This window comes from Ciconia boyciana, chromosome 6 (genome assembly GCF_034638445.1).
Source record: "Ciconia boyciana chromosome 6, ASM3463844v1, whole genome shotgun sequence".
Lineage (NCBI taxonomy): Eukaryota > Metazoa > Chordata > Aves > Ciconiiformes > Ciconiidae > Ciconia > Ciconia boyciana.
In genome coordinates, this window is record NC_132939.1 from 7,143,580 (window position 1) to 7,157,021 (window position 13,442).

At 39.4% G+C, this 13,442-nt stretch overlaps 1 protein-coding gene across 1 annotated transcript in view; it reads right to left on the reverse strand.

The window, feature by feature from the left end:
* Positions 1-6,317: 6,317 nt before the first annotated feature.
* LGR4 (leucine rich repeat containing G protein-coupled receptor 4) overlaps positions 6,318-13,442 on the reverse strand; it is an 81,743-nt gene continuing 74,618 nt past the window's right edge. The window contains exons 16-18 of the mRNA XM_072864977.1: positions 13,077-13,198; positions 12,353-12,427; positions 6,318-9,306 (exon numbers count right to left, since the gene is read on the reverse strand). Coding sequence (XP_072721078.1) covers positions 8,030-9,306; positions 12,353-12,427; positions 13,077-13,198 — 1,474 coding nt within the window. The 3' untranslated portion in view covers positions 6,318-8,029. The remainder of the gene's footprint in view (positions 9,307-12,352; positions 12,428-13,076; positions 13,199-13,442) is intronic.

The following is a 13,442-nucleotide window of genomic DNA, read 5'->3' on the forward strand; positions in this document are numbered from 1 at the left end:
CAGATTTTTTTTTTTATATGTTCCCATCCTTTCTTGTTTGCCACTAGATACTTTGTCAATATTCCATCGTGTTTCCAAATTCTGGGAACACAACCCCTCTTCGCTGCTGATGTTGGCCCACCTTGACCGCCTTTTTAGCCAAATCCTTAAGCAGGATCAGCAACAATTGCACGTATCACCAAAGCTTTTCATTGCCTTCGAATCTCATCTACGAAGGAGATAACCGCTGACTCGCAGTGGGTAGCTTTCTATAACTTCATTGAGTCATTTTGCTGTGGCTAGCTAAGCAGAAGCATTACTGATATTAACATGAGATATAAAAGTTTGAAAGCGATTGTAAATTTGGTTGCTATATCGATATAATTGTTCTTGCCAAGATTCTCCAGGTAGGTGAGTTTAACAAGAAATATATTTTTAGTTAGATAGGCAAGTTGAAAAATAAGCAACAGTATTAAAAATGCTTTGTCTAAAATGGGAAAGTCAGTGGTGACATTTGAGGCAATTGACTTGCCATAAAAATTGAATTTCACTGGCTCAATGATATAAAAAGGCCATCAAACCTACACAACCATTATGTGTGCCTAGACACCACCAAACATGAGTGCCATGAGGTGGGAGACATTTCAACGCCATCATCAACAGTCCTAAAGAATGCCCACATGAGCATACTGGGGAATTTTAAGATGGGCTGTTTGATGCTTGGGCTGCAGATTCATGCGCACCTGAGTCCATCGTTTCTCTACCGAGAGGGCTGCATCTCTCCTGTCTCTCAGGAGCATAAACTTCTCCCTCCCTCTTGCTCACCAGAGCCTTCACCGAGCCACCTTACCTTACTAATGTAGAGAAACATCCAATTCTTTGGCCACAAAACTTGGCGGTCTGAGCAAGTTAAAGCTCTGACAAGCGCTGAGGCCAAAACAAGGCAAGTGCCAGGAGTGCATGGCCACAAAGCGGAAGGAAGGGAGAGGTGAGGTGTGAGGGATTTCCCCCTTTCAGTGGTGGAGCTTCTTAATTTGGCTTACCTTCTCATGGGAACTGCAGTTTTGGCACCTTGGAGAAATATCATTATGGTTCCTGTAAGGAAAAAAACAAATGTTATCCTATCGCTGATAATATGCGCTGATAACCAGCTGATCATCTGGAACCGTTTTCCAGCAAGCTGAAAAATACAAAAAAGGCCTGAAAGCGTCTCTGTTCTAAGCAATCCTGCAATACTGACTATATCGCTATGCAGCAAATTGATATTCATGACATTAAAATAACTCTAGCCACGTGTGGTAAATTGTTGAGCTGATCATCATCAAATAAAGATTCAACTATTATTAGCTACAGTCTTTAACAGACAACAAATTACACCTGTTAAAATAATTTAAGCTGACGATTCAGGTATTAGAAACAGCAGAGTATCACTAGAACCTAAATGTCACGCCAAGTAAAGTTACAACAAGAAAATTTCAAATCGGACTGAATTCTTAGGATACAAGGCGCACAATGCAATGCCTCAGCGTTGTTAAACACAAACTATTCTACATGAATGTCTGTGTATGTGCTGCAGGCAGCTAAGAAGTAAAAGAAGTATAGAAGTTGTTCACTACGTGGCTAAACAAGCACTGTGAGCAAAGCTTCACGTCATGGCAGGCATGAAAACTTCAAGTATTTCAACAGGCTGCAGACCAAGGTAATTTCAAAACATCTTACAAAGGCTTGAAAACCTCCCCGACCTTAAAGTCCCCTTCATAGGGAAAATTGGCAACAGTCTTAAATGAATAGAAACAAGAAAAAAAAAACCAACTCCTGTCTCACTGAATTGAGGAATTCTGGAGCTCACTGCACTGGGCATCTCTCGGTTCTGATGAAGCCGCACAGCTGCTCTTCCAGGATGGCCAGAAAGTATGAAATGAATGTGTCAAGGCAAGGCAGCAGCCAGCTGCGCTCTTGCCAAAGACACAAACATTTGAGTCTTTCCCTTCCCTCCCTATATTATTCTACAGAATAAGATAATTCCTTGGGGATTAGAGAACAAGAATTGGGCAAATAGCTTCTATTAACAAACCTTAGTATTGTGACAAGGTACCAGAGTTTATGCATTGAGACTGCCTATACAAAGGGTGGCAAGAGCCAGTTCACCTTTCAGGGAATTAAAGCATCATTAGCGGAATGGCAGAAGCATCCAACTTTGAAGAGAAGTGAAGGTATAAAATAATATCACCGTTATTCCTCTTCTTAACGTTCTGCCCAACTTGTCAAGCCAGCTCCACAGTCACTGCACCCTAGTTAATACAGGCAAGTTAAGAGCCCAAACGACGTCATTTTGTAAAATACGACTGAAACAACAATCCTGCAGGTTCAGGTAGACAACTGCTATGGCCACAGAAGGACTGACAAGCAGACAAACCGCACATTACATGGACATGCTTCACGACAAAACCTTAATTCTGTGAACTTAGTGCCGTAATAGGAAAAAACGCCTCTAAAAAGCATCTGCTATGGCAGGAATTAAGTGCCAACACTGCTAAAGCCTATGGGCAAAAATCAAACTGACACGATGAAGCACAGAAGTTGCCACAAACAACTAAGTGTAGTGAATAAATAAATATACACACACCCCTATGGTTGTTACCATTGTGAAAAATCAGCCTAATTTCTCACCAAAGAAATGTCAAAAACTGCATTCAGTCTTTCAGTGCTAACTCAGTCAACACCATCATAGACTGTGGAATAACTACTTTACGCTACGTAGCAACAGGGAGTTCAATTCAGAGTAAACACGGAGCGATATATTCACAGACTTACACTTTCTGTTTGTTCAGTCATGCCAATCAGCATGTCTGAACACCCAAATGCTCCTGACAAACTGCTCACAAGTAATCCCCGATTGCCATTCACAGTATTTGAAAAATCATTTTACACAGAAAATTATGTCAAGAAAGCAATTTTACAGGTAACAAACATTGAAATTAATTAAATTGTAGGCAGAAATCAACTACCCTGAATCACTAACTACCCTGATTTGACAACTGTAAAATATTTGGACTTGCCAACTCTTCTTTATGAAATAGTTGAATTTTAGAAATTCAACGGTAATCTGATCAACTCAGTCTCTGAAAACTTAAGAGCCATTAGAAGAAACCTCTCAGTTCAACTTAATACTAGCCAGATTTAATGAAAAGAATCAGGTAAGATTGCTTTCAAATGTGATGTCTAGTTCCACACTTACATTCAGAAACACAGAAGAAGCATAAAAATAATCCTACTGAAAAAAAACTTACTAAATTTAGGCACAAACTAAGGCTTCGACAACATGCCTTAAGCTTCTTGTCTAAGCATACATTTATGAAGAAAAGAATGTGTATCTTAATTTTACTTGCAATCTGGGGAAAAAAAAAAAAAATAGAAAATTGGATCCAAAGGTAGTCAAATTTAAGACGTGTTCCTGAGTCTTCAGATTTTCCAGTGTGGGGCAAAACAGTGCGGCAGGCATGGCAGCGAGGAAGAAAGCTACTTGGCTCCACACTCGGTGTCAGGGCTGAAGGAGCACTGCCTATACTCGTCTACTGGCTATTTTTATGCCTGCATGTGTAGTTCTGCTTGACTAGAGGCTGTGAAATCTGAGAGGTCTTGGATTGCTTTGGTTTTCCTTCACGGTACGGTGTATTCTCAGCTTTGCAATACACTGTACCCACTGCTAGTCCCAGTCCAGATTCTGTTGACTGCAGATGTGGAGCCATCTGCTTTCAAGGAGTGCGGCCTTGAGAAGGTGAGAATTTCTCTCTTGGTTAGGGGAATGTGCAAGAACTCTATGAAACACATTTATATTCTAATCCCGTCTTTTTGAATCGATAGCAGGATCTCCTCAACTCAGCTGTTTTACGTTAACTGGAGATCGCTGCCCTGCTGCTTTTGAACAGCCTTCGCTTGTTCAGCCAGTTTACACTTCTGTACAAAGTCTTTATCTCTTTTAAAGCCTCAGTTATTAACAGATTTAGTTGTTCATTTTTGGGTCAAAATATTTTTGGGCTGAAATTGTCAAAATACACTTATAGGTTATGCTTTCGTTACTGGAAACCGGTGAGACACTTCATATTTTGTTACCCTCAAATCTAAATCATTTCCCGATAGTAAATGCCACAGTCACCATAGTATTTCTTCGGTAAAATCTAAATGATATTTTATAGTAGTGTAGTGCCATGAATGCAACATATGAAATGTGTCCATTCACCCTCCAAGTTCTTACAGTATACAACCGTAAAGAAAACAGTAATTTGTGGTGTATTATCCCATTTCAGATTTAATTCATTTCCTTATTTACTGAATTATCTTCAACTGAACTCTAGTGCTAAGAGTAAATTGGTCAGATTCTACTGTACCTTATGTGAAAGGTAATACTAAAAAAATCTCTTGTGAAAAATAAACTTATGCTAGCAGTAAAAGATCAAAAGCATCTATGTAATTAAAAATTATTAAATTGAGAGTACATATGAAACAAACTCTGCATTGTGCTTTTAATTAAAAATATTACCCTGTAAATTAAAACTGAAGCCTTAAAAATAGTAATCAAGGTCAAAAGAATTATTGGACAAAAGTATCTTTGTATAACTTTGAAATTTCCGAGTAAATTTATGATTAAACACAGGAAATTCTACTGGAAAGAAATGAAAAAGGGCAAAGGGGATCTAGACCAAAAAAGTTGCTAAGTAGATGCATTATTTTTGTAAGAGAACAAAAAGGCTCCATTTCAAATTAAGAGATCTCACCAGCGTACTGCTGCAGAGCAGGCTAATAGCTGTCCATAAGAAATTACTCAATGTGGGGAAAGGTAGGGAATACCTTAGCAACAACTTTGGCAATTTTATTTGTGACTCTGTCCCCCTGCAGAAAGCTGCTTCCTCACAACAGCAGAAGACAAAGAAGGAAAACAAACAAACAAACAAACGTTCTCATTGCCGTAAGTTTTCCTTTATTTAAAGTCAACAGCAAATTCTTTTTGTGTGCTAAATCCAGTGTTGGAGCTCAGTACAACGGTTGTTTAGGGGGGTTTAGAAGCAAGGTATGTGACGTCGTCACTGTAAGAACAGTTTCAAGCTAGCTTTAGACTCTAGGAAGTCAGAGGACTTATCTCCTGCCGACATCCCAGAAGGGTGTAACTTGTGAAGTTTCAGTCGTTTGAGTATCAAAACTGAAATTAGGAAGCTTTGCCTACCTGAGGAGATGGCTGCCTGGGGGACAGCTCTGAAAGCCACTTGTACAGAGGTAACTAAAAAACCGCATGCATTGCTAACACAGCACAGCTCTAAGGCAAGTTGTCTCCACATATTTGATACGGCTTTTGGAGTGGGGAGGAGAGGGAGCGAGTTCTCGGTGGATGGCTTTCCTATTGCAGCTATGAACTTCTGAACATTATGCCCTGCTACCAAGATCAGCTTGTCCAGCAAAGACACGACAAAGGAGGCATTAAGTACCTGGTGGCTGGATTTCTCCGGGTTCTCCTCCTGTGATCGTCCATAGGTGGGCACGCAGTGATTTTGAGACAAGCAGGTTTTGCAGCACTGCTTCTTGACGGGTTGATTTTAGTAGCCAGCGCCTGTATTCTTTCACCTCTACCAGCAGATAAAACCTGCATGTGTTGGAAGACACTGGGCTGACTGCATTAAAAATTAACCATTAGCGTAACTTCAAAAACAGTGATGTATAAGTTAAATACTATAACTCCAAATGGATGGCATCTGACCATTCTAATAGCATTTCAGTGAAGACTCATTTGTAAAACAGAAGAAGAATAAATCCGTATTTCAAGAACATGGTTTGAAATTGATAGTTGGATTTCCTTTGCTACCGATACGAAATGGCACCTGACATTTATTGTCCTTTTTGAGAAGTATTCTTGTTAGAAGTATTCTCGTTACCTGTGACTGGCTGGCCAACAGAGGGAGCGTGGAAGACTGTGACTCTGACAAAACTACGGCTAAAAAAAACTCCACAGCTCTCAGCATAGAAATAGTATCAAAACCAAAATCATCATCTGTATTATTTTCCAAGCCATACTAAAAACATTTCAACTCAAATACAATATGCAATAACGTCTTTATTAAAGAGACTTCTCTGAAGGTTTTAACCTTTTGCATGCCAAGAGTCAGCATTAGTCCGAGATCATAAATCCACTTGTAAATTGGCAACTTCCTTACTTCACTGGCAATCCTTTCCCGAAACTCTCACCACATGTAATGGAGAGCAGATGACACGTTATTTATGCTCAATAATTTCACATGTGCACCATTTTCAGCCTTAACTTTTGAAAAACAGAGATAAATAACAATCAATATTCGTGTACCCTTTATTTGCTTTCAGTGTAACATTCCATGCTAATTGCAGATGTAATATTCATGAGTGTAAATATAAGAATTAACAACTCTGGGTTGGTTTTCTTCTCTCTTGTTTTTACATGTGAATATTTTGGCTTACAAAATTAACAGCATACAGTAAATAATCCTCCCATACTTTGTACAAACTACATGATTTTGATATACAAGGATTCTGTTTTTATTACAGTGACAATATACAACCATGTCTATTTACAATGCAAAAAGTATATAAACCACATTTTAAACATTCTGCTACTGGCAGCCACTATTGTTTAGGAGGTAGCTTTAATTAACAAAATGAACTGAAGCCACATTTCCCATCATGTGTTCTATCAAATAATTTACAATACAAAGATAAAAATTCATTGTATGAACAGTATATACAGTTTAATTCTCAAAACAGCAATCTAGCTTTAAATCTTAATGAGAATGTCTCCAGAGTAACTGGGATGGCAGTGGATTTGCTCTTGATTTAGCATATTGTTCAACAAATATACATAATTACTTAATCATGCATTCATAACTTTATATCGATTGGATTTCAAACTAAATATAGATAAATGGATCGCTGATTGTACTTAAATCATTTGGGTCTCAGGACTTGAATGGTTTAAAAATAATGCACTGATTTACATGAAAATCAGTGACTTTGCACAGTGTACTTCACTCTCAGTAAAATAATTGGCAAAAATGCTTTTCTTTTATTGCAAAATTGCTTTCTGTTTTCCCCTCCATTTGCTAAAATCTCAGTCTATTCGTAGAGATTATTGGGGTGCTGTAACATTCAACAGGCTGCAGAGTATTAGCCAGTCTTTCTGCAAAGACATGAGCTGTATACATCAACAGCACTGCTAACACCCCCCCGATGCATCGATATTCCTTCCAACAGTGTGACCCGACTGCTTAATACTGAAGAAAGTTGCTGTGGTTCACCTGAAGTAATGCATCATCACTGGAAAAATGTGTTCAACCCTCTTATTCCTGACAGCTGTTAATATGCTTCTTTCGTAGTCTACAGATATTGTGGATTACAAGTGCTTTATTGTAACAAAACCTGTTTTTAAAATTGAATGTTGGCTTGAAATACAAAACAAACATGGTATTCCTATATTGCTGTCACAGTTATGTATGGGAGAATTAATCCCTTTTTTGACCCTGCAGTAAAATTCATCCTGAGATTCAATGCTGAATACACTATACAAAGCTAGCAAGAGAGTTTTTTGCTTAATTATAGAAAAGTCACATTTAAAAATAATTTCTTTAATACTAAACAGCTGTCCTTTATATTGTGCTTTGGCAGAAAAAAAAAAAAGAAAAAAATCAACAGAACTTACCTTGCCAACAGCAGAAGCAAAGTACAACTGGAGTACAATGTGGAAACACACCATTAGCATGTAAAAAACTGTATAAAAGACACCACTGTTGCGTGGAAAGAGTAAAAATATTGGGTAACAAATTTGGTTTACCAATTATTTACAGTCAGGGCAACTGATTTATTTGTTTAATTATTTTTAAATGTATGGCTCAAGACATTACTGCCCGCTTCCCTTCTTTACAAATGACACTAAACGATGATTACAAAAGTGCTTCCTGCTCGAAAGGTCAAAACAGGCAACAGTCTACGAAGCATTATACCTCTTTATTAGAACAGCTGATGGCAAAAAGCCTTCTCAGTCTTTAATTCTGGGTATGTTGTAGGCATAACGAACCAAAGGGAATCCTCGGCTTTGGTAGAAACATGCACGGCCGCAGGCCTGCACTTGGTCTGAGCTGTCCGACACGAAGGAGTCGTCCTCGTCTGCGTAGTCAGAGTGGGCTGACTGGGTGCCGCAGTCCGACCAGTAGCCGTCCGGCCTTTGGCAAGGCACCACTGCCAGCGTGGGGCAGCTGTGTGATTTTATTAAATGTTTACAGGGCATGGGCTTGGATAAAAGGAGCGATTCGCAACATTCACACACGGCGACGTTACCCTGCAAATGGGTGTACACGCCACAGTCGTAGTAAAAATCCTGCGTCACGCAGCCCCCTTGAGCATTGACGGCAATTGCTACCGCTCCGTTCTTCCTGGTCATATGGCGCCTGAGCAACTTCCAGTCTTCCTTGAACTTTGGGTTGAAGAATACGTACAGAACTGGATTCAGGCAGGCAGGTAACGGGAAAAATATCAAAGTAACAGACTTCATGATTTCAGGGCTGATAGAAATCGCAGTGATCAACGGTGCAAATGAGAAAAACGCAACAGGGCAGAAAAAGATGCAGTTCGTGAAGATTAGCCAAGCGACATGCTTAATCATGCTGGACTGCGAGTTTTCGGAGAGGTCCTCTTTTTCCAAGTTGCAATACAGTTTAGTGTAGATAATAGCCATTAGCAAAAATGCTAATGAATTGAGGAGCACTAAAGTTACTGTGAAGCCTAACGAAGGTGTTTCTCCAGTGGGGAAGGGCAAGCAAAGGGGCGATGCCGAGTACTCCGCTTTATAAAAAAGTGGTAAGCATCCCGCTACCACAGCACACAGGAAAGCAAAAACTGCCGCAATTTGAAATTGTTTTTGGCGATTGCTTTTCCCCTTTTTAATGATCTCCTTCGCAGAGAAGCTCCGTTCAACAGCTGCCAACATCAGGAAAAAGATGGCACTTTCTGATGAAAAGACTGCAAGAAACCCAGCAACTCTGCAACCACTGCCAGTCTCCCACCATATGCCAAATTCAGCAAATCTTCCCCAAGAGACAGCATCCAAGAAAGTTAACACACCAGTATAGACTCCCATAAATAAGTTAGAGACAGAAATCAGGCCTATAAACAGTTTGGAAGATGGCAATGGAGTACAGGATGCAAATATTGTTAACATGACAAGCAGGTTGAAGAACAAAGCAACCAAAAAAATAAACCAGACAGTAAGTCGAATCATCCAGCTGCCCAATAAATATTCACAAGGCTTAAAAGCACCTAGAAGAAAAAAAAGACAGAAGGACAACCAATTTAGGAAAAAAATTTGGCCTTAATAAGCAAGATTTTCAAAAGGTATTACAAGAGCACTCCTCATTAATTCATGAATAGAGTACACAGCTGAACTGCTAAATAGGTCAGCTGAAAGTAAACTATTCTGCTGAAGCTATTTACTAATTAATTATGCCTGAAATAATAATTACTGCAATGAATGGTCACTTGAGAATACTTTGTATAAACAAGCTAGCTAAACAAACTTAATTACCCTTTGGCTACTCAAAACAGCTTTTATTACTGCCACCTAAATACTTCTTATTTTCTTTAGATTTCATACTTCATAAAAAAGTTGGTAACAAAATAAAAGCAAATGTCCACAACCAACTTATAAGGGGAAAGGATTTTTTAGAAGTAGCATGTTCTCTCAAAAAATGATTCACAAACATGCCTTCCAGAGTAACTTTTGGTCACAAGGAAACATCTGTAAAACAGCAGACAAATTCAATTTATCAGCTTTAATAGGGACAGGAATTCATCACAAGCCCTCTCCCCCACCCTCGTCAATGAAAGGCACTGTGAGCTTAGAAAGTCACATAGGGAAAATGATTTTTTTTCTTCTTCTTTTGCCACTTAAAAAGGCTTAAATAATAAAAAACGTCCAACAGGCAAAATAATATGAGGCGAGACAAGGAAAAAAGGTCACTACTACTGCTTACCCTTCTAATCCTTCTAATTGCTTTTTATTCCATAGGGAAATCCTACTGATTTTAAGTAACAATTAGAAGAGTTTAACCTCTCCTACATCCCCATTAGGCGCTGCTAATTGTCCGAAACACAATAGCTGGGGATCCCTCCCCGCAGTCGGGCACTCTGGGAGCTGAAGGCAGAGCAGAAAAATGCCAAACTGTCCTGCCACCTCGGGCTGGAGCTTCTGAGCCGGATTCACGCCATGACTCCCAGCTCTGCGCAGCACAACTAAATGTCAGTGCAAAAATCTCCCAAGGCCTAAAGCAACTTCCAGAAATTACCGAATTGACAAGTCAAATAAAGAATCTTTTTGTTTAAAACAAGCAAGCTTCATTTCTGGGCAAGAAATAATGATGCTAACTGGATTATCAGACCAGTAAAATCAGCAGTAAAATCCCTTTTTTTACTTACTTTTTACTTACTTACTCAGGAATACGCAGGTATTCCGAGTAAGACATCCTTACCAGAATAATTAAAACCTTACCAGTATTCCTGAGTAAGAGATCCTTGCCAGAATAATTATTTTTATGGTACATTCACATGATGCAGCGATACCTGCTAAGCTGAATCTACTTAAAAATAAAACCAACCTCCTACTTAGGAAATTTTAAAATGTCAATGCTGTGCTTCCAAAATACATTTGAAGTCTGTTTTCTAGTAGCTTTACAGTGAGGTACCTTTAGACAAACAACAAAACCCATCACACTCTCCTGTCTTTCTCCCAAGGTCCAACTATCCTTAGAGTTAAAAGTCACCCTCCTCTCTCACTAATATTCCCAGCCCACCGGGGGAAATTCATGCTCGGAAGGATGAGTTTCGCAGCTTTCAGTGCTATGCTACTTGAGGGCCACTGTTCAGCAATCCATTCCTGCCATTAGGCAAAGTGGAAAGTGGATCTACGAGATGAGCAATGATTCAGAACTTACATGGTGGGTGGAGTGTCCTACTTATGACCAGACGACAGCATGGCATAGAAAACAAGTTGTTAGTATGGGAGGGACCGGTGAAAAACAAGGCAAATTGTGAACTTGTAAAACAAGCTCTTCATTCCTTTTAGAGCTACAGCATCTCTGGCATGGGCAAAAAGACAGCGCTAAAGGCTTTAAAGATGTAACCCATGTAACACACCATCTGAATTCTCATTCTGTGAACAGGAGATCAAAAGCAAATAAGCAGCATTGGTCAAATTAATTCTCAGATCACGTACAGTTACATTAATAATATATTTGACTTTCTGACCACAATTTTTTTTTGGCTGTGATCAAGAAATCCTTGTGATATTCTATATACTAAAGCTGAAGCTAGCCCAAAAGGTGAAGAGCAAACAGATTGTCATAATGGATGTAAAATACCAGTTTAGGAGAAAAGAATGAAAGAAGACTTGGAAAACCCCTGTTCATCCAGAAGTAACTTCACTGGAAGCATTCTGTTCCCCCCATTTATGTGTTCCTGTTTATGCAAACAGGAGGGTACAAGATGTATAGAAGGAATCCTCTGGAAAGCCCGTGGCAAAGGCAAGGAAGTAGAAGGCACCACCACAGCAAGTGCTTTAGGAGCTGAGTGGAACCATGTGGGGAAATTCGCAGTACAAGGAAGATAAGCAGAAGGGCAGCAATGAAGCCGCCTAGAATGAAAATATTTGTTTGCAAGATCAAAGACTTTCAACGCTCCTGGACTGTTCAAGCCTGAATTGGAGTAGTTCTGGTATGCCAATAAGACTACTCATTGCACAAATATCTGTAGCAGTTTAAGATGCTACTGCCTGCTGCAGCTACTTGTAACAGCGCTCTGCTGTCAGTTAACGTGGCTATAGCAGGGCTGGGGAACAGATCATGTGAGCGTTCCTCATCCTCTCTTATGCAAAGACATCAGGGTTAGTTAAAACCACCACTGACAGCAGTTGGAGTTAAGCTTTTAAAGCACAGGTTGACTTCTCACTGAAACAGATGAGCATTCATACAGTCTGCTCCACAGACATCTCTTCAGCAAGAGCAACGCAGAATTAGGGGGTAGTGCATTAAACACAGCAAGCTCCAAATAAAAGTATTACAGTCTTCTATGTTCTTCTTATGCTTACTTCCCAATATGTGGGAAGTGTGTGTCTAAAGCTAAGCCAAATCTTTGTGATTGCTCATCCAAAACAACATTGACATCAAATGAAGTTTCACCCAAACATTGTAGAATTTAATCTTCTGTGTACAGAATGACTACGAGGAATGAAACATGTAATTCTGCAGACAGCTGTTTGCATAACACCATGCCTGAAGTTCACAATGTGGCTAAAGCACATTATAAGATTTACCTGTTGCTGGTGTACAGTGAATAATAGTCTGTCCCAGTTCCTCATTTTCCTCGTTTCTGAGACCATCTGCATCAGCTGTATCCAAGTAAAAATGAAAAACAGGTTAGTTGTAGGAAGAAAAAAAGTGAAATGCAGTGAAGCTGCCTCAGATGGAAGTAGTCCTTTGAAAGATCAAAGGCCTAACACTTCACCAACGTTCAAGCCTTTAACAACTGGAGCTGGTTTGCCACATAAGGTCGAATACTCAGTGCAGAAATCGCTGCAGCAGTTTGAGTTACTACTGCCTGTCCGAGCTACTCACAATACTTTATAACAAAGCAGCAACGTCTTAATCACTGGGGAAAGATCTATGGGCCTTGAAGTAGACAGTGGAAGGACAAGCCCTTTCTGAACAGGAAGGTCGAAATACTGAGACTCATAAAACATTTTTGTTCTGGCAGAAAATGACAGAAACAGTACTCGCAGTTTAGAATTTAAAAAAAATTTCTTTTTTTTTTTTTAAACAGGCAAATCTTACACTGTCAGATAAATCCATTTCACACATCTAGAAAGAACATGGCACTGCCTCTCTGTAAGCAGCTGCTAAGCACTTTCAGAGACAGCTTTTGTATTCCTATAAAGATTTACATTTTCAAAATTTCCTTATTCAAAGACAACACACACTGTTATTCGGTCTAGTCTGGCCCAAAATAATACTGCCGGTTTAGTACAATGAAGCACTTACCCTTCTCACGATCCACCAAGGCACCTTGATCTTGGTGACTGGAATCCTCGGCATTCGAGTTTAAATAAGAATCACAACCCCAAAATGCACAGCACTGGTAAGCATATGGTACAGAGAGTGACCTGAAACACAGGCAGAACAACAGAGCGTTACCCATTGTAACCCGAGTTAAGATTACCGTCTACTAAAAATATTTAAGTGGCACACTTCAGTACTAAAACTAAAGCTTCTTTTTGTCATGGTCGCTAATAAAAAACCATTTCAAATTGGATCAGTTGTAACCATTTCTGATGCACTTCTGCACTGAGATAAAGAACAAGGTAACGCATCCAAGTTTTGTCTGCTGCAAGGAGTACAAAGAATTCT